General features: G+C 43.1%; 1 protein-coding gene across 1 annotated transcript; it reads right to left on the minus strand.

Annotated features, from left to right (window-relative positions):
- Positions 1 to 14,976: 14,976 nt before the first annotated feature.
- Positions 14,977 to 22,074, minus strand: LOC308115971 (uncharacterized protein). The gene is made up of 17 exons (XM_080473895.1): positions 21,967 to 22,074; positions 21,423 to 21,737; positions 21,147 to 21,320; positions 20,895 to 21,008; positions 20,330 to 20,665; positions 20,054 to 20,227; positions 19,802 to 19,915; positions 19,237 to 19,572; positions 18,961 to 19,134; positions 18,709 to 18,822; positions 18,144 to 18,479; positions 17,868 to 18,041; positions 17,616 to 17,729; positions 17,051 to 17,386; positions 16,775 to 16,948; positions 16,523 to 16,636; positions 14,977 to 16,293 (listed from the first exon to the last, which is right to left on the minus strand). The coding sequence occupies exons 2-17, from the start codon at positions 21,658 to 21,660 to the stop codon at positions 15,893 to 15,895; spliced, it is 3,423 nt and encodes a 1,140-aa protein (XP_080330021.1). The 5' UTR covers positions 21,661 to 21,737; positions 21,967 to 22,074; the 3' UTR covers positions 14,977 to 15,892.
- Between the last annotated feature and the right edge of the window lie 257 nt (positions 22,075 to 22,331).

Genomic DNA, 22,331 nt, shown 5'->3' on the forward strand with positions numbered 1-22,331 from the left:
AGCCATAGGCGAAGACTGGATCATCAGTGGTCAAGTAACAGGCATGATACCATTATGGGGACAATACATTAATGCACAATACATAGCACGAAACAGTAGATGGATAAATGCCCTGTGGTACAACCAACAGAGATTTATAAATTGGACAATTACGGCAATTGACGCCATACGGGATCAATTGCATGCCACCTCCCTCATGGCATTACAAAATAGACTCGTATTAGATACTATATTGGCAGAGGAACAGGGAGTGTGCACTTATGTAGGTGATGATTGCTGCACAGTGATCAATATGCACACAGGCGACGAAGGCAATCTAACATTGGCCCTAAAGAAGCTTAAAGAACTCAGAAATGAACATGTCACAAACTCCAATTGGAACACCAAAATGACTTCTCTGCAGGATTGGTTGGCTAACCTGTCTTGGAGGAGACTTTTTCATATAATAGGAATAGTTGTCGGAGGGTTCCTTGTTGTTGTGCTAATCCTCCTGTGCTGCATACTCCCACTGATAAAACTCCTAATCTCGCGTATGATGGCTGCAATGACGGGACAATTCCCCCTGCAAATACACATCGATACCGACATAGGGGGTAAAGAGGAACAGCTTCAAGCTGAGGAACAGTTTAAGGCTGAGAATGAGTATGAGATTGAGTCCGATACTCACGTCTATTATGAGTTCGATCAGGAGGATATGCTGGGTTAAAACTCAGCAACAGGAAGATCGACTCAACGAACGACGAGAGGGTAAGACGAGCGGAAAGCTACTTTATTGAAATAAGAACCCCTGTGGTTCCGTGCCTAGTCCTGGGACTACAAACCTAGGATGGCATCCTACCATTTTGGGTAGTGCTGAAAACAATAACAGAAAATAATTGCTATAAAAAAACAAGGTAACATTGTACCAGCGGTGCAAACCGTTAGATTGTGTGCTTATTTCTCTATCGTATGTCCACAGAAAAACCATGGCTAACAATACCGACATAGACTGGAACACCGTTCTGTTCGACAACATGCCACCACTGGCTGGAGGGGCCCCATGGGCCAGGGCTACAACGAGCACCATCCAACAGGATCTCGACGCCGGCCACATCCACCTAAGCCACCTACCCACCTCTTGGCAGATGCCGGGCCGAGAACCACCACCACGACCCAGTGTGATCCGACACAGCAACCCTGACGTCGTATGGTGGGCTCCTCCTCCTCGCCGCTACCAGGCCCCAGCCACCACCACCCATTTTAGTTCCCATCTTCCCCCCCTCTCAACCTACGTCACCCCAACCAGCCCCCGTTACCCTCCACTGCCACCCCTCATCTCCCCTCCAATTACGACGACCGCGAGACAGGAACCTCAACCTACAATGGCGCAGGTGCAGCCAACTGTGCAGAAAAGTCCCACGGTGTCAGTTGGCTCCAGAGGACCGACCCCCTCGCCAACTTATGCCCCAATATCACATGATAACAGCAGCAACAGCAGCAGCGGCGACGGTGACAACGACAGCAACCAAGGAAGCGAATCTTGGCATCTGCAGGGCCACACTTACACTGCACGTGACCTGGCCAACATGGACATGCGCTCTGTCAAAGGAGTACTGGAGAACGCATCCTACCGCCAGCGTGAACGGGCACTTGCGGCCCGTAAAAGATACAAACGACGAGAATGCAGCCGACGCCGATGGCATAAGCGTCGAACGGATCTCCTTGGCCTGCAGGCTGACAACCGCATCATGAGTCTGCAAATTGAGTCCCTCGAAAGGAGGGTGGAGCAGTATCGTACGGCCCTTCAACGCTGCCGTAACCACCCAGGGACATTCCCCACTGACATCAACAATATCCAGAATCGTGCTGATTAGAAAGTGTATCCTACACTAAGTCGCTGGCTACCGCTTAGTTGCAAGTTTTGTTAGATTATGGATGTTTTGATAAAACGATTATTCAGTAGTGATGTTTATTTACAGTATTATGTAGTAGTATTGATGATGAAGTTTGTTCATTAGATATAGTGGATGTGTGACCTGCTAATGTAATCCTCACTGCAGTGCAATGCTTATGTTGTTATAATCACAAAAATGCGGTAACCACATAACCTTGTTATGAGGTGCAATTTTGACCGCAGTCTACTGACTGCTGACGCATGCTTACACACACAATGCCACTAACTTGTATATGTATGTACTAACACCCCAAAGGTGAGACTTGTCAGTCTCAAAGGAGGGAAATGTTGAATAATTATTCATGTATCTCGAGAAGCACTAACACATATTATGTATGAAAACTATACCAGAGCAATGTACTGAACTCATAAAGGTTTTTTAAAAATTGGAATGCAAACATGGGCGATTATAACCGTGTCAGCTAAAAGGTGCTGGACGAAGCCCAAAATAAACCAGACAGAGCCAGACGAAAACACCCTTAGTGTCAACAAGAGAATGAATTTATGACGGAAGGGACCCCCGAACATGCCCGAGTGAAATACGGTTATTTCTGCACTAATGCTGAAATGGCAAAAAGAGATATGGGCGGCACCAGATGTGCACGGGGGACCCCCCTTCGATGAAAATGGGAAGTACATGTTTGGAAGGAGGAACATCTGCAGTGTATATAAAGACCAAGTCTAAGCAAGTTATTTTTGTGTTCGATCGTGCCTAGCAAAGTGTCTGATCGTTGGCATCTGTCTGGGGACTGATCTGAGCACCGGGTTTTAGCAATAAAACTCTATTTTTGCATCCTGCTCCGCTCTCCCTGTCTGTTTTGTATGAGTAGACTAGCTGAGTACCAGTATAGTTACAACCATTAGTGTTACTATGTTCGATTGGTCTTCCACCCACGCATCTGGCCCAGGACAGCGTTCCACCAAGAAGACCACGACAAGACTAATGCTTGTGGGATCACCGATCACCTCATCTGGCCCAGATCAATACACCTGATTGGTGCCATGACAGCCTTCATAAAGAAATTTCATTATATTTACGGTTCGAGCACCAAGGTGCATAGAACCCTATACAAATTTTTCAGACGAAGTAAACATGCTGTGTTGGGGGGGCTCTCGACCCGTTCGGCCCGGGGGCCCTGCTCCGGCCTTTTCTCGGCTTGGCGGCTTGGGTCGGGGCCTGGGGCCCTGTGCCCTTTATCCTTCTCTTGTGGGCCCCTCTTGCCTGGGGGGGATTCCTCTCTGCATTCTCCGTCGGGTGCTTTTTGGGCGGGGACGTGGCTCTCTGGGGTGGTTCGCTGGGGTCTCCCCGGGCCTGGGGGGCGTCCGTCTGCCGGGGTGGCGGTGTCCGGGCCCGATGGCCTCGGACCCCGGGGTCTCGCCACGGGTCCCCCCACAGCAGTTCCGGTCCCACCCAGTGGACAAACCACACACACACACACACACACACACACACACACACACACACACACACACACACACACACACACACACTTCCACTCCTCACGAAAGGTGCTTCTGAAGTTGCTTGTTCTCTGTCATCATTTGCTCAAACTTTAAAAATCATGTTCCTCTTTTGTTGTCACCTCTTTGTTAATTCATGTTCCTGCTTCACGTTACTGTCTAGATAGAGCTGCTCAGGCTGGTTAATCTAAGAAATCATTTTACTGTCTAGATAGAGCTGCTCAGGCTGGTTTAATCCAAAAACAGTTGGAAAATATTTGGATCAGTGTGATAACTGCAAATAATATATGTAGCACAACAAGGATATTGTATGTTATCCCCCTACCCCCTCCCCCCTCCTCCCTCCTCCCTCAACCTTTTTCTCTCTTTTCTCTTCTCTCTCTCTTTGAGCGTTCCCCCCCGGTCGTGTACGGCAGCCATGCCATCTTCTGACGGAGAAGGCAACAGGAGGAGACTCCAGGTCTCTCCCTGTTGCAAGACCAAAATCTGTTCTGACTCCGAAGGCTCTCAATCACATCATATTGTTGGCCCAAGCTGCCGAACAGGACAAGGGCAAAAAGAAAAGGAAGAAAAAAAACAAAAACAAAAAAAAAACATGGTGTGTCACAATATATACATTTTGAAAGTTGTTGGGCTGAAGATTCCAGTGAACTGTTTCCCAAAGTTTCTCCCCCGAAGGAGAAACACCAGGGACAATGAACAGGCCATAAAACAGCAGGGGAGCGAGCCAGTTTTACGACCCCCCCAGGGGTCCGAAATTCAAGCTTGATGAAGCTTTTTCCTACCAACACTCTCGGCTTCTCAATCTAATCTTCGAGGGAGACACATATCTCTGCCTCAGGATGATGAAGAGAGCACCCGAATAGGAACAAAAGAACCACCAACGCCAGCTCGCTGGACGAGCAGGACCCAGTTTGGACTACATCTTCTGTTTTCCTCTATTTTTCCTGTTTTGGGGGGATTATGGAGACCAGAGCCATCGTCTCCTCTCCAAAATCACCCTCTCAGCTGTCTACTCCTGCAGCTGAAGCCAAGCCTCTGAATTCAGGACGCTGAATTCAGACCCGGTAACAACCAGTTACCACAGCCTCCCAGAAACAACAGCACCAAACCACGGAGGGTGAGAGCTTTTGTCTGGGCAGAGATATATTGTTAGGTATGATGTTCTGTTGAAAATGCAATGTGTTTCAATGTGCCGCTCAGAAGGCCGCAGCATCTCATATGTTTGTGTACAAGTGCACCAACCAAGTCAAAGACTCTGGTTTTCCACCTCAGAACCAGAGGTCCAAGTGAGCTCCAGGCCCACTGGGAGCTCTGTGTGGAGGAACCAGGGTTCAGAACCGAGCCTCGCAAGAATTCTCTGTCTTTCTCTTCTCTCCCCATCTTTCACTAACCCGCAGCTACGCGCCCCCCCTTAACTGATCAAGATAAGCTCACACAGACAACTGCATGTAACACCCATGTGTTATCTGCTGCAAGAGCAGACCTGCCTTGATCACAAGAGTTCTAACTGCCGGTCCCAACCTCCACTTAGGACTCCAGTGCTCAGAACCGGGCCAACGGAACCGCCCGTTTGTTACGCCCTCGGTAGACTGCCTCGCTCTGAGACCGCCCTTGCGCATGCGCGCTCGACGGACGTCTTGTTTATCTGGTCGCTAAGCAACCGCCGCGTCCCCAGAAAGAGCGAGTCAAACGCCTCTAGTGGTCGCGTGGGTCATCGCAATCCCTCTTGACATCCACCTGGTGGACACAACAAGTCATTGCGCTCTCCCTCCGCGCGCCACCGCACGCCCCTAGTGGTCGTCACAGTCACCGCATTTACCCGCCGACGTCTGCCTCCACCTGGTGGACGTTCGAGGTCATTACACCCACTCACTCTAGACCATCCACACACACACACACACACACACACACACACACACACACACACACACACACACACACACACACACACACACACACACACACACACACACACACACACACACACACACTCTTTGTACATAGTGTTTGCTGATTAATAGATTAGATCTCCGTGTTAGATGATGTTTGCTACTTGAGTGTGTTGATTTATGAGATGATTTCAGAATTATTTATGAATTATTTATGAATTATTTATGAATTAATACATTTTTATTAATAAACGCCTGTTAGCTGAATTGAACGCTTCTTGGTGATTATTGTGTATTTATTGTTGACAATTCACTGGTTTGTAACAGTCTGTGCTCAGATCTCACACCTTCCTTTTTATTTAAGATTGTTATATTTTATGCAGAAATATTAACTAACTTAAATAAACATTTACAAACAAGACTGATATTTTGGTATTAGCTATTTCCAGTTTATCTGGTGGTGCCCCGATTTATTATTAATACATAAATAACAAATTTATGCAAATTAAAAAAGAAATTTATTAATAAATTATTTTTGATAATTTATTCCTTTTTTTTCCTTTTTTAAGTAATTACTCAATTACTTTAGGAGTTGTTAATGAGTAAATGACCGTTTATTTCCATTAATAATTTAAATTTTTTATAAATTACTTCCAGTGATTTATTACTTTCAGTAATCTATTACTTACAGTAATTTCATGCTAATAACCAACCATAAATCCCAACAAAGTGTACATGAAAAGTTGCAAAAGTTTGCAAACACATGAGAACTGGCCAACCATTTTAGATCGTTTCACCGAGAGCTACGAAATTCAGCACACATATGTAAGACCCCAAAGAAGGTTTGGGGTTTGGATCTGAAAACCCAACAGGGAGTTGGCTATTTTGAAAGATATGACACATTTTGGACAATTTTTACATATTTTCAAGAGCGATCTCATCCAAGGGGGTAATTCTAATTTACATAAAATGTGTTTCTTTGGATAGAAAAGGTATTGATGAGAAATCTTGATCCTGAAATCTTTCACGGAATCTTGAAGGTGTGGCCACTACCCAGCCTCAAAGTTAGACGTTTAGCCATGAAACAGGATGTGCAGCGTAAATAGCCAGAACATGGTCAGATTGGCCTCGAACTTCAAACATTGCATTGAGTATGACCCTAATCAATCAATCAATCAATCAATCAATCAATCAATCAATCAATCAATCAATCAATCAATCAATCAATCAATCAATCAACTTTATTTGTATAGCACTTTTGTATACAATCAATGTAATACAAAGTGCTTAACATGATTTAAAAACAATGCAAAGATACAATAGGTATTTAAGAAACAAGTGAACACACACACACACACACACACACACACACACACACACACACACACACACACACACACACACACACACACACACACACACACACACACACACACACACACACAGACATGCCTGGTGGTATGGAGACATGGAAAAGGCCACATTTGGGGGGCCGTCCACACTGGGAGTAACCACAGGGGGCGCTGCCCCACAGATCCCCCCAGCCTGAGCAGACCGACGAGTCCCACAACATACGTAGGGGACCAACCAGGTGCTCGGGACAGGAAACCCACAGGACTGCCCCACCAGCGGGGAACCTGGCCACCACCAGTGTAGCAACCCCTGCGAGGAATCACTGGAGATAAAAGATTCAGTTAACGACCTAATAAAAGTAGATAAATACATAATAGATCAAGTAGATAAATAAATAGGTAATAAACATCTGCATATATATATATACATATACACATATCTAAAAATCAGTTAAAAAGCCTTATTAGAAAGGTGAGTTTTTAACCTTTTTTTAAAAAGGTCTCTGCAGCCCTGAGGTTCCCCGGCAGGCTGTTCCACAGACAGGGCCATAAGAGCTAAATGCAGACCCCCCGGGGGTCTTGGTCCTGGTTTTAAGCACAATTAAAAGGCCGTCGCTGGAGGACCTCAGGGCCCGTGAGGATCGATATGGTAAAAGCAGGCCAGATAAATAGGAGGGTGCAAAACCATTAAGATGCTTAAAAACTAATAAAAGAACCTTAAAATCGACCCTGAAGTGAACTGGGAGCCAATGCAGCGACGTGATGTGGGCTCGCCCTCTGATCCTCGTGCACTCGTGCAGCAGAGTTTTGTAGAAGTTGGAGAGTTGACAAGGTTTTTTTGGGGAGACCAGAGAGCAGGGCGTTACAATAGTCTAGTCTACAGCAGATAAAAGCATTAGCACCTTCACACTTGCCTGAGAGAGAAGTGGGAGGAGTCTGGCTATGTTCTTCAGCTGATAAAAAGAAGGCTTTGTGACATTTTTGATGTGTGAGATAAAATTAAGCTCAGAGTCAAAAATCACGCCCAGGTTTTGTACGAATGAAGATGGGTTAAAATCTAGCAGTTTTGATAAAAGTTTCTCTCTCTGCCCTTCAGAACCGAGAACTAAAACCTCTATTTCATCCTGGTTGAGCTGAAGGAAGTTTGCTGCCATCCAAGACTTAATATCTAAATGCAGTTTTAGATATTAAAACGTTAGCTGTATGTGGCAGTGTCTCCCCAGGAGACACTGCCACATACAGCTTTGTGTCATCAGCATAGCTATGGAAGCTAATGCCATGTCTCCTGATGACATCCCCTAGTGGCAGCATGTATTAAAAAGGATTGGGCCTAAAATTGACCCTTGGGGAACCCCACAGCTGACTTCATGGGTTCCTGAGGAACGTGTATCCATACTTACAAAGAAGCGTCGATCTGTGAGATAAGAACTGAACCACTTAAAAACATTACCAGAGACACCAGCCAGACTCCTGAATCTCTCTAATAAAATGACCTGATCACTGGTGTCAGAAGCACTAAGATCCATTAAAATCTAGACTGGGAGCTGTTGGGAGTCTTGATTGCACCTGATGCCAGGTCCTCATCACAGCCAAATGATGACTCAGTCGGAGCTCCAGTTTAGGTTGTGGACACACCATAAATGTTGACCTTCACTATCAAACAGGAACTGAACTGTAAATACGAAGGTATTTACAGTACATGCTCCGATGAATCTTTACACGTTGCATTAGAGTCCAGATCTGATCACAGTCATGTGACAATAACAACCATAGGCCATAGCGCCACCTGCTATAAACAGGAAGTGGGGTGTATAAAGTCTAATCCCTCTCCAAATTTACACATAGCACGAGCGTTCACATCTGATCCCAGCAATATGATGAAAACGGTCCTAGCACATAGCGCCACCTGCTGGAAATGGGAAATGTGGTCTTCATAACCTGTCCATACTCCGACTGGCCCCAAACTTCATGTTTCATTAGATGACATACATATGCCTGCTGACATTCTCCCACCAGTAGCAGTGACCCGTTCAAGGCTGCTTGCAGCTTTAACTGACCATTGACTTTATTCTTCAAACGTGTGCATTCTTGGACATTGTTGGAATAATCTTACGAAAGGTTATCACATTCATTGTACCAACATTCTTTCTCATCTGCTACGACTTGTATTTCTCCACTGTGAACTTTTATGGTAAGGAGGAATGTGGTCTGCAGATGGGAAGTGCCTTGAAATCAGATAAGAGGAACCCTAATAAAAGGAGAGGAGGCGGCAGAGGTTTTTCAGAGCGGGTTGGAGATTGTAACTGAAACACTCTCTGTCCGTTCTCCTCGCGAGTAAAAACCAATCTTAACTCGGTGTGTGTTCTTCCTTGCAGAATTAATAAATGTTCAGAGGTTGGACCTGACATTTAAATTGGTCCTTCGAGCCGGATGCCAACAACGCCTGAGGATTCCGACAGACGCCGGAGATCAGAAGAAAGACCACGGCCGTGGCAGGCTCACTAGGTGAGACCTAAGCTCCTTTTCCGGGACTGGTGGTCTCCCCAGCTGTCGGAGTCCGACGGCTGACGGCATCCAGAAGCGAGACAGAACCGCACCAAGGGTAAGTTGGTTGTTTGTTTGTTTTTAAAAAGACTGGCTGACCTGAGAGGGATGCAGCGCAGTAGTAAAACCCTATAATCCTAGGCACTTATAGGTAAAATTAAGAAAAGACACTGAGGTTGATGGGGCCTGGAAAATACTCGTTGTATAAGGGCGGCGGGGCCCGCGGTTCTTGTGTCTCCGAAAATCCCGCACCAAAAGTGTGAATGATGATGAATGTGTGGATGTACTGAGAACCACTAGGTCTCGGGCATCATTTAAAGCAACAGGAAAGTAAGTAGTGGGCTGACGTGGATGCACAGTCAAGAATTCTCCACCTGAGAGGGTTGAAGCGAGAATTACCACGTTCAGTTACAAATTAACCACTACCCTGTTGAAGAAGTAATAAAGCGGAACCATAGACTACCCTATGTAGTACGGTCCGTCCAAATTTAATTCAAAATGGGACAGGGACGTTCAAAAAACCACGTGAAACATTAACATGTAAAGATTGGAAATTTGTTTAAAATTAGGATGCGGACCAGACAAAACATTTAGACATTTAGGATAACTAAACACGGGTTCAACGGGAGCCTCAATACTCAGAAAATTAACCCGGCTGAGAGATTCGATAATAAAAGATACCAAGGGAAATAAAAAAAATAAATAAAAAATGGAGGAAAAGAGAAGGAGAGAGAGAAACAAGCAAAACAAGATTTAATGCTAAATAAAAGAGTAGACGATGAAATAGGATATGTGCCGTCTAACATACTCAGAGCGAAGAAAATGAGACAAAGGCAGGAGCAGAGAGGAAGAGCAGGACAGTGAAGACAAAGAGGTAACTTCATTAATAAGCCCTAAAAACCCTGAAACACCAGCAGCTCCGCCACCATATCCAGACTCGCCCTCTGGGGGTGCAGTCCGCTCAATATATCCAGAATTAAAGACACCCCCAACAAGGTTTTCACCTCCTACAACCAGAAGCAAGACCAAAAACAAATGTGACTTGAGTCAGAGCCAAAATCCTTCAGATCCTCTGCAGAGTAGTAAACATGTTGAGACTCAGCAGGGGTGGATGGCAGTCACAGGAATTGATTGGCATAAGATAGAGGGAGATTGGAATCCTGTTGATGACGATGAAAACGCCCTGACTCACAATGCACGAGATTTAGTACAGCGTGTAACCAATCTTCGAGACAGAGCTACAACTCAGTTTGCTCCAAGGGCAAATTATACAGTCATAGGGAGAACTAAACAGAGAGAGGATGAAACATTCGAACAATACCAGATCAGGATGACCAACATTTTTAGAATCCACAGTGGGTTGCAACCAGACAATAACCAGCAGGGACCATATCAACAACAGCTGAAAAATGCTCTACATGCAGGGTCTCTAGACTCAATTAGATTTTGGGTGAATAAACACTTTATAGAGATGGGAAATGCAACTCAAAAGAAGAGTGCTCAAGTAGCAGAGAGACAGACAGCTGCAGGAGCATATTATCAGGAAGATGACAGAGAGATAGAGGAAGTGTTTTACGAAGGGCCCCTCAGGGGAAAGTTCAGAGGAAGGGCGTAAGCCATTCAGAGGACAAAGAGGCAGATGCAGAGGAAGAGGACAACTAGAAAGTAGAGAAGATGGATGTTGGACTTGCGGAAAGCTAGGCCACAAAGCTAGATACTGCACAAAGAGATCAAATCCAGGTGGAATGAAGGGACAGCAAGCATGACTAGACAGGGTAAATGAGAAGTGTGACAGAGTGAAAGAAGAATTTGATGAGGCACTGATAAGATATCAACAGCAACATGGTTATCAACCTATTCCATTGTATGCAGGGGCAGAACATGAAGGAGATTTCTATGATGTCATGAGCGCAGAGAACTTAAACACAGAGGTACAATTAAATTTTGAAGAAATAATGTGTTCTGCTCACCAATTACCTGAGATAACGTTAATTTGTAATGGAAAACAAATTACTTTTCTCTGCGACACGGGAGCGTGTCGCACAACGTTAGAAGAGTCAGTATCTGGCCTTGTACAAACAAATGAAACAGTGTATGTAAGAACAGCTAATGGAGCCCCAACTAAGATAAGACTTGCAAAGCCTCTACAGATAGTGGATGACCATCCATCTAGTCTTTGGGCCCAGGCACCAGTCCTGTATTATCTAGATTGCCCTGTGAATCTGCTGGGGCGTGACCTCTTGTCTAAACTTCAGTTGGGACTGATTACATTTATAGGAAGAAGGTCATAAAACAGCAAAAGTAAACTGCAGGGGTGTCGCCCAGAGGTCAAATATCTAGGTCACTGTCTCAGTGCAGGAGAAAGAACTATCCTAGAAAGCAGAAAACAGGCTGTGTTACAGGCTCCAAAACCAATTACTAAGAAACAGATGATGTCTTTCTTAGGAATGACCAACTACTGCAGAGTATGGATACCAAATTATGCTGAAGAAACAGCTGAACTTTCAAAATTGATGTACGAACCAGAGCTAAAAATGTCCAGCCCACATTAGCGGCACTGACAGCGTTAGCAAAGGAAATGCTTTCGCTGATAAAACAGCAAAAGATGCAGCAACAGGGAGACTTCTTGTTGCATCAATACAAAAACACGACCACTTAGATCAAGACTTACTTAGAACTATGCAAAAACAAAGTCCACCTACAGAACAAGATTACTGGAAAAAACAAGGCGCTAAACTAAAAGATAGCATCTAAATCCTACCAAAAAACCTATATAAATGGGAAGCAATATTGAGTCATGGTGTATCACATGTCTCAACAGGGGGGATGGTAGGACAAATACAAGCAATATACACAACCTATGGATTTAACTCTTATTCAAAAACATTTTATAGACCATGTTTAACATGCGTTAAACACAATCCGCAAGGTAACCTCAGGCCAAAACGTGGTAAATTTCCAGAGCCAGAATATCCATTCCAAGTAATCCACATGAACTACATAGAATTAAACAACAGTGAAGGATATGAATACTGCCTAGTGATAATTGACGCATTCACTAAGTGGATAGAGTTATTTCCGACAAGGACACCAGATTCCTTGACAGTAGCCAAAGCATTATGTAAAGACATAATACCTAGATAGGGAATTCCAGAGATAATCAGAAGCGATAATGCTCGACATTTTGTAAATGCAGTGATTAAAAATATAGGAACTATAGCGAATGAATGGAACAATAAAAAATAGATAAAAAAATTATTGGGAACCAGATGAGGAAGCTAATTTAGCAGACTATATGAGGAAAATAGCTGAAAGACCCTCGTGGATACATCTGTCCCACGGTAAAAAGATAATTGGTGCAGAGCCACCTGATAAGCCGAGTGAGCTAAAGTCTGATAACAGGGTGGACTTAGACGAGTAGAGTTTGGGTAGACCTGAAGGTCAGCAGAAGTTGTTTCAAGCCACAACGTTTGATTAGAGGACAAGACTCTGCAGCAATGATATATACTCTCACTAGCCTGGATTCTCATAATGTACATTCCAGAGACCAGAGTAGTTAGAACTAAATCTAGCAACAAATGGTGGCAAAGTACTGATCCCGAGAATAAGTATCAAACTAATGTATGGTACCGCTTCGCTGAATTCACAGCGAGAGGGACTAATCGGACTGATTGTTACATATGAACCAAAATACCTGTGTCAACAGCCAACCCCACAGTCGTAATTGCACCCCGCGCCGAGGTCTCAGGACTGTTTCCTGACACGTTGCAATCCAAAGTAAATATTGGATTGCTTAACATTAAAGTACCAGGATGGAATAATTCTCATAGCATTCCCTGGAAATTGAGGAATTTTACACACCTTCTCTCGCGCAGGTGGACAACATCAATATTCTTAAAAGGGGTACCTTATCCACCGGAAATGAATGTTACGTGCTATTCCGGCAAGACTGTGTTGTCAAACAGACCCAGCACAGTAGGTTCAATAACTAGGAAGTATTGTCATATTACTCTCTCCCCATGCGTGCGCTTCTCAAATGGTTCGTTTAACACAACTCAAGCCGTTGACGGAGCTTCCTGTGTAGACTTTTTCACAGCACCTGACGCCCTGGGGACTTTACCTCAGGATGATTTCTATTGGATGTGCGGTAATACCATCCACCTGTTCTTGCCTCCTGATTGGCAGGGGCGTTGTACGCCCGTGAATGTCACTGACAGCTCCTTTGTGGTGTATGCAGAGAAAGCGCCGCCCCACTCCCCTAAGCGGAGGAGGAGGAGCCTTGAACTCCACGACCATGACGCAGTATGGGGCTTGGATGTCCCTGCTGAGTTTAAGGTTTGGAGCACAGGCCAGAAGATCACCTTGTCGTTGTTCCCGTGGGTGGGAGTGGGTAAACTGCTGCTGCGTTTTGAAACACAAAACTGGCGAATGGCGCTGTTCATAAATGCCACCACATGTGCCTTGGAAGGCCTGTCACAGGAGGTGAGTGCCTTGAGGGAAATGGAGCTACAAGATCGAGTTGTGCTAGACTTGCTATCAGCACCCCAGGGCGGAGTTTGTGCCATAGTAGGGGATACTTGTTGTACTTTTATTCCTGACAACGCTGCAGATGAAGGTCAAATTACTTTAGCTTTAAGGAACCTGACTGTGCTGGCTCGTGCTTACACCCGAGACTTTCATCCAGATGATAGTGTCTGGAACCCCTTCACCTGGCTGCTCTCCGGCTCATGGTGGCAGGTAGTACTGAAAACAACCGCCCCGATGCTTGTAATTTTGTTTCTGGGATGTCTTGTTTTCACCTGTGTTTTGCCTTGTATCCAGTCTATGATCTCCAGGATGATTCACAGCTCCATCACCACTGCCATGTTGTCGCTGACACACCAACCCGAGATGTCCAGGCCCAACAGAGATGAGGAGGAGGCTCTCCTCTCCTTGCCTGGTCTTTTTTCATATTCTGATAACTACGACGTGATGCATATCTAAGAACAATCATTCAAACATTCACCTCTTTGAGTGTAAATCTGTTTGTTTTCATAAACATGACCTTACAACTGAAAATCTTACTGAAGAAGTTGTTAAGTGAATATGAGAATTTGTGCAAATAAGATGATAAACAGGAGGGTGATGTTCTATACATTTTTTAATATTATTATGTTTTATGGTGCTTACTTGAAGACAAAATTGATGCGTTTGTTTTGAGCTTTTTATCCTGTAGGTGTTGTCTCCCATGTAACTGCTATGACGGTGCTACTTTCATTCATTGTTTCTAAAATTGATTAACACTGTATTCATTCATGTGATAAACAGGAGGGAAATGTTGGAATAATCTTACGAAAGGTTATCACATTCATTGTACCAACATTCTTTCTCATCTATTACGACTTGTATTTCTCCACTGTGATCTTTTATGGTAAGGAGGAATGTGGTCTGCAGATGGGAAGTGCCTTGTTTTCAGTAAGAGGAACCCTAATAAAAGGAGAGGAGGCGGCAGAGGTTTTTCAGAGCGGGTTGCAGATTGTAACTGAAACACTCTCTGTCCGTTCTCCTCGCGAGTAAAAACCATTCTTAACTTGGTGTGTGTTCTTCCTTGCAGAATTAATAAATGTTCAGAGGTTGGACCTGACAGACATTATAAATATTTCAATTGCTGTAGGTCGCAGTTCTGGATGGAGCTACTTGCAGATCGGAGAGATGCCAGATATTTCAAAGGGGGTCACAAGCATCAGTGTCTGAAGAGTGCCAAAGAACTCTACTACTCACCACACAATTATTACATAAACAGCAGACAAATATTTGTGTTACTTTGATCTTTAATTCAGATAAATGCAATGATGTCTTCTGTTTAACAGGTATGGTTACAAAGAGACTGTGGATTCAAAGTTGGACATGTTAAACATCCCTTTCACAAGGCTCACCTGTCAAGAGCTCCAAATGGGGACTCAAACATGCAGGAGCACTTGGACTTTATCATGGAGCACAATCAATTACAGAAGGCAGAGTACTGACAGTCTGCTACTGAATGTATCTGAAGCTAAAAGAAATTTCTATGAATTGAAATTGATCAAAAAGCAGTTTATTGTGGAATATAAAGTGTTTGAATCTGCCACCCACAGCTAAATTGTTAAATAGCTGAATAAAAAAATTGTGATGTTATGAGTAATGGTTATTACATTTTTGCTTAATAAACAGAATCTCCTGAAATACATTGATACATAAATAGACCAGAATAGAGCTAAATCAATTGCCAAAATGCTGAGAATGGCATGGCTTATGTTATAAAACTCCTTAATCAACACCAACTAGACCTTTAGGCCATGTTTACACAAAAACGAATTTGAGTGTATCCGCAAAACTTTTTTCACTTTTGGGGGGTCCGTTTACACGGCACCAGTGTGCAGATGCACTGTATCCACAAAGTTTAGCTTTATTCATGGAATCTGCAGATCGTCAAGATTGAATTCCTTCAACAGAAAACTAGTCATACAAGTCTAACATATTACTTAAAACTTGATTTGAATATTGTACATTTCGCTAGTGAACAACGCTCCATCCGTTAAGTAGTTTAAATACGAAGATACACTATTAAAATATCAGAACAAAAAATAAATAAAATGTTCAATGTTAAACATGACCAAATAAATACCTTCAATAGAAAAACAAAGTCTGGACTCCTTTTTCAATGTAAACCAGGTTCCAGAGTCGTCCTGGTTCTAAATGTTCTGATAGAGGGTAAATGTTAGGAATCCAAGCAGCAAGTAGACCAGACTTGACCTGATACTGTTGCAACCAGCTGTTGTTGGAGACGTTGTAGTAGATCCACCAGAACCAGATGGTCCAGACCCACCAGAACCAGATGATCCAGACCCACCAGAACCAGATGATCCAGACCCTCCAGAACCAGATGATCCAGGTCCACCTGAACCAGATGATCCTGATGGGGCAGTAGTTGTTAGTGTCCCATCATTACACCGATCTCTTTGACAGCTGATTGGTCCAGTGGTGAAGGTTCCAATATTTTGCAGGAGAGGAAACATCCCCAGGTCTGGAGCAGCTCCTAACACACTCTGAGTTATACAACCAGAAACTCGAGATTCCTCAGAACCGCTCGTTACTGTGGAAGAAAAGAAATGGTTTTTTCAATTAAAATATCTGAGAGTACGAATTCCAAACGTTCCAAAATTGTGTTTATTTGGTGTAGAAAGTGAAAAAATAAATTTGGTCCAGAAGAATCAAGTTTAGAATTCGTCAAAAATAGTAGTGTACTTAATAATTTGTACTTCAATACACTTCCCAACCAAGTTATTCATTAATCATCTTGATGTCATGAATTTAAAACTGACCAGATCCTTCAAAGCACCGATCCTCATCTCCTTGACATTGTGTTGAAAAATTGCAATTATCATCATCCAAACAGAAGAAACACTGTCCACCATTGTCTTCCTCAGGAGTCGGAGCTGAAACATTAAAGAACAATGAGATTTATTGGAAGATGAGAGAACATTTCAGTTTCACACCATCAATATGAAGTTTATTATATCAAATGACTCTGTGTATCTTCTTCATGAGACAGACTAAAGAGGATTAGTCCTCACCAGGAAGAGTTTCTCCGTTACAGTCATCAGAGTCACAACATCTGGCAGATGCCAGAACCCTTGAAGAGCCTGAATCCAGTGAAAATGTCTGATCTCCTGTGGTTGGACACACGGAGGACGTTGCACAGCCTTTGAAGATTGTCTCTGTTGTAGATGATGGTGCCAGTGTGGTATCTACAGAGTGAAAACTGAGTTAGTAGTAGTTGGTGAAAAGCTGCCAGAACGTTGCAGTACATGTATTTTATTGAGGAATTCTAGAGAAGAAGAAAAGTCTACCTAGAATGGTTGCTGATATACACATGGTCTCTGAGGAGCAGGTCACTGAGGTTGTTGATGAACAGGAGGAGTCTGAGCAGGACAGGCATTGGAGAGGTGGAGGAGGAGGTGCTGTAGGTGGAGCAGTAGTTGTTGTAGGTGGAGCAGTAGTTGTAGTTGGTGGAGCAGTAGTTGTTAGTGTCCCATCATTACACTGATCTCTTTGACAGCTGATTGGTCCAGTGGTGAAGGTTCCAATATTTTGCAGGAGAGGAAACATCCCCAGGTCTGGAGCAGCTCCTAACACACTCTGAGTTATACAACCAGAAACTCGAGATTCCTCAGAACCGCTCGTTACTGTGGAAGAAAAGAAATGGTTTTTTCAATTAAAATATCTGAGAGTACGAATTCCAAACGTTCCAAAATTGTGTTTATTTGGTGTAGAAAGTGAAAAAATAAATTTGGTCCAGAAGAATCAAGTTTAGAATTCGTCAAAAATAGTAGTGTACTTAATAATTTGTACTTCAATACACTTCCCAACCAAGTCATTCATTAATCATCTTGATGTCATGAATTTAAAACTGACCAGATCCTTCAAAGCACCGATCCTCATCTCCTTGACATTGTGTTGAAAAATTGCAATTATCATCATCCAAACAGAAGAAACACTGTCCACCATTGTCTTCCTCAGGAGTCGGAGCTGAAACATTAAAGAACAATGAGATTTATTGGAAGATGAGAGAACATTTCAGTTTCACACCATCAATATGAAGTTTATTATATCAAATGACTCTGTGTATCTTCTTCATGAGACAGACTAAAGAGGATTAGTCCTCACCAGGAAGAGTTTCTCCGTTACAGTCATCAGAGTCACAACATCTGGCAGATGCCAGAACCCTTGAAGAGCCTGAATCCAGTGAAAATGTCTGATCTCCTGTGGTTGGACACACGGAGGACGTTGCACAGCCTTTGAAGATTGTCTCTGTTGTAGATGATGGTGCCAGTGTGGTATCTACAGAGTGAAAACTGAGTTAGTAGTAGTTGGTGAAAAGCTGCCAGAACGTTGCAGTACATGTATTTTATTGAGGAATTCTAGAGAAGAAGAAAAGTCTACCTAGAATGGTTGCTGATATACACATGGTCTCTGAGGAGCAGGTCACTGAGGTTGTTGATGAACAGGAGGAGTCTGAGCAGGACAGGCATTGGAGAGGTGGAGGAGGAGGTGCTGTAGGTGGAGCAGTAGTTGTTGTAGGTGGAGCAGTAGTTGTAGTTGGTGGAGCAGTAGTTGTTAGTGTCCCATCATTACACTGATCTCTTTGACAGCTGATTGGTCCAGTGGTGAAGGTTCCAATATTTTGCAGGAGAGGAAACATCCCCAGGTCTGGAGCAGCTCCTAACACACTCTGAGTTATACAACCAGAAACTCGAGATTCCTCAGAACCGCTCGTTACTGTGGAAGAAAAGAAATGGTTTTTTCAATTAAAATATCTGAGAGTACGAATTCCAAACGTTCCAAAATTGTGTTTATTTGGTGTAGAAAGTGAAAAAATAAATTTGGTCCAGAAGAATCAAGTTTAGAATTCGTCAAAAATAGTAGTGTACTTAATAATTTGTACTTCAATACACTTCCCAACCAAGTCATTCATTAATCATCTTGATGTCATGAATTTAAAACTGACCAGATCCTTCAAAGCACCGATCCTCATCTCCTTGACATTGTGTTGAAAAATTGCAATTATCATCATCCAAACAGAAGAAACACTGTCCACCATTGTCTTCCTCAGGAGTCGGAGCTGAAACATTAAAGAACAATGAGATTTATTGGAAGATGAGAGAACATTTCAGTTTCACACCATCAATATGAAGTTTATTATATCAAATGACTCTGTGTATCTTCTTCATGAGACAGACTAAAGAGGATTAGTCCTCACCAGGAAGAGTTTCTCCGTTACAGTCATCAGAGTCACAACATCTGGCAGATGCCAGAACCCTTGAAGAGCCTGAATCCAGTGAAAATGTCTGATCTCCTGTGGTTGGACACACGGAGGACGTTGCACAGCCTTTGAAGATTGTCTCTGTTGTAGATGATGGTGCCAGTGTGGTATCTACAGAGTGAAAACTGAGTTAGTAGTAGTTGGTGAAAAGCTGCCAGAACGTTGCAGTACATGTATTTTATTGAGGAATTCTAGAGAAGAAGAAAAGTCTACCTAGAATGGTTGCTGATATACACATGGTCTCTGAGGAGCAGGTCACTGAGGTTGTTGATGAACAGGAGGAGTCTGAGCAGGACAGGCATTGGAGAGGTGGAGGAGGAGGTGCTGTAGGTGGAGCAGTAGTTGTTGTAGGTGGAGCAGTAGTTGTAGTTGGTGGAGCAGTAGTTGTTAGTGTCCCATCATTACACTGATCTCTTTGACAGCTGATTGGTCCAGTGGTGAAGGTTCCAATATTTTGCAGGAGAGGAAACATCCCCAGGTCTGGAGCAGCTCCTAACACACTCTGAGTTATACAACCAGAAACTCGAGATTCCTCAGAACCGCTCGTTACTGTGGAAGAAAAGAAATGGTTTTTTCAATTAAAATATCTGAGAGTACGAATTCCAAACGTTCCAAAATTGTGTTTATTTGGTGTAGAAAGTGAAAAAATAAATTTGGTCCAGAAGAATCAAGTTTAGAATTCGTCAAAAATAGTAGTGTACTTAATAATTTGTACTTCAATACACTTCCCAACCAAGTCATTCATTAATCATCTTGATGTCATGAATTTAAAACTGACCAGATCCTTCAAAGCACCGATCCTCATCTCCTTGACATTGTGTTGAAAAATTGCAATTATCATCATCCAAACAGAAGAAACACTGTCCACCATTGTCTTCCTCAGGAGTCGGAGCTGAAACATTAAAGAACAATGAGATTTATTGGAAGATGAGAGAACATTTCAGTTTCACACCATCAATATGAAGTTTATTATATCAAATGACTCTGTGTATCTTCTTCATGAGACAGACTAAAGAGGATTAGTCCTCACCAGGAAGAGTTTCTCCGTTACAGTCATCAGAGTCACAACATCTGGCAGATGCCAGAACCCTTGAAGAGCCTGAATCCAGTGAAAATGTCTGATCTCCTGTGGTTGGACACACGGAGGACGTTGCACAGCCTTTGAAGATTGTCTCTGTTGTAGATGATGGTGCCAGTGTGGTATCTACAGAGTGAAAACTGAGTTAGTAGTAGTTGGTGAAAAGCTGCCAGAACGTTGCAGTACATGTATTTTATTGAGGAATTCTAGAGAAGAAGAAAAGTCTACCTAGAATGGTTGCTGATATACACATGGTCTCTGAGGAGCAGGTCACTGAGGTTGTTGATGAACAGGAGGAGTCTGAGCAGGACAGGCATTGGAGAGGTGGAGGAGGAGGTGCTGTAGGTGGAGCAGTAGTTGTTGTAGGTGGAGCAGTAGTTGTAGTTGGTGGAGCAGTAGTTGTTAGTGTCCCATCATTACACTGATCTCCTTGACAGCTGATTGGTCCAGTGGTGAAGGTTCCAATATTTTGCAGGAGAGGAAACATCCCCAGGTCTGGAGCAGCTCCTAACACACTCTGAGTTATACAACCAGAAACTCGAGATTCCGCAGAACCGCTCGTTACTGTGGAAGAAAAGAAATGTTTTTTTCAATTAAAATATCTGAGAGTACGAATTCCAAACGTTCCAAAATTGTGTTTATTTGGTGTAGAAAGTGAGAAAGTAAATTTGGTCCAGAAGAATCAAGTTTAGAATTCGTCAAAATTAGTTGTGTACTTAATGATTTGTACTTCAATACACTTCCCAACCAAGTTATTCATTAATCATCTTGATGTCATGAATTTAAAACTGACCAGATCCTTCAAAGCACCGATCCTCATCTCCTTGACATTGTGTTGAAAAATTGCAATTATCATCATCCAAACAGAAGAAACACAGTCCACCATTGTCTTCCTCAGGAGTCGGAGCTGAAACATTAAAGAACAATGAGTTTTATTAGAAGATGAGAGAACATTTCAGTATCACACCATCAATATGAAGGTTATTATATCAAATGACTCTGTGTATCTTCTTCATGAGACAGACTAAAGAGGATTAGTCCTCACCAGGAAGAGTTTCTCCGTTACAGTCATCAGAGTCACAACATCTGGCAGATGCCAGAACCCTTGAAGAGCCTGAATCCAGTGAAAATGTCTGATCTCCTGTGGTTGGACACACGGAGGACGTTGCACAGCCTTTGAAGATTGTCTCTGTTGTAGATGATGGTGCCAGTGTGGTATCTACAGAGTGAAAACTGAGTTAGTAGTAGTTGGTGAAAAGCTGCCAGAACGTTGCAGTACATGTATTTTATTGAGGAATTCTAGAGAAGAAGAAAAGTCTACCTAGAATGGTTGCTGATATACACATGGTCTCTGAGGAGCAGGTCACTGAGGTTGTTGATGAACAGGAGGAGTCTGAGCAGGACAGGCATTGGAGAGGTGGAGGAGGAGGTGCTGTAGGTGGAGCAGTAGTTGTAGTTGGTGGGGCAGTAGTTGTTAGCGTCCCATCATTACACCGATCTCCTTGACAGCTGATTGGTCCAGTGGTGAAGGTTCCAATATTTTGCAGGAGAGGAAACATCCCCAGGTCTGGAGCAGCTCCTAACACACTCTGAGTTATACAACCAGAAACTCGAGATTCCTCAGAACCGCTCGTTACTGTGGAAGAAAAGAAATGTTTTTTTCAATTAAAATATCTGAGAGTACGAATTCCAAACGTTCCAAAATTGTGTTTATTTGGTGTAGAAAGTGAGAAAGTAAATTTGGTCCAGAAGAATCAAGTTTAGAATTCGTCAAAAATAGTTGTGTACTTCATGATTTGTACTTCAATACACTTCCCAACCAAGTTATTCATTAATCATCTTGATGTCATGAATTAAAAACTGACCAGTTCCTTCAAAGCACCGATCCTCATCTCCTTGACATTGTGTTAAAACATCACAATTATCATCATCCAAACAGAAGAAACACAGTCCACCATTGTCTTCCTCAGGAGTCGGAGCTGAAACATTAAAGAACAATGAGTTTTATTAGAAGATGAGAGAACATTTCAGTATCACACCATCAATATGAAGTTTATTATATCAAATGACTCTGTGTATCTTCTTCATGAGACAGACTAAAGAGGATTAGTCCTCACCAGGAAGAGTTTCTCCGTTACAGTCATCAGAGTCACAACATCTGGCAGATGCCAGAACCCTTGAAGAGCCTGAATCCAGTGAAAATGTCTGATCTCCTGTGGTTGGACACACG

The sequence above is a fragment of the Lipophrys pholis genome (genome assembly GCF_963383615.2).
Source record: "Lipophrys pholis genome assembly, chromosome: 10".
Lineage (NCBI taxonomy): Eukaryota > Metazoa > Chordata > Actinopteri > Blenniiformes > Blenniidae > Lipophrys > Lipophrys pholis.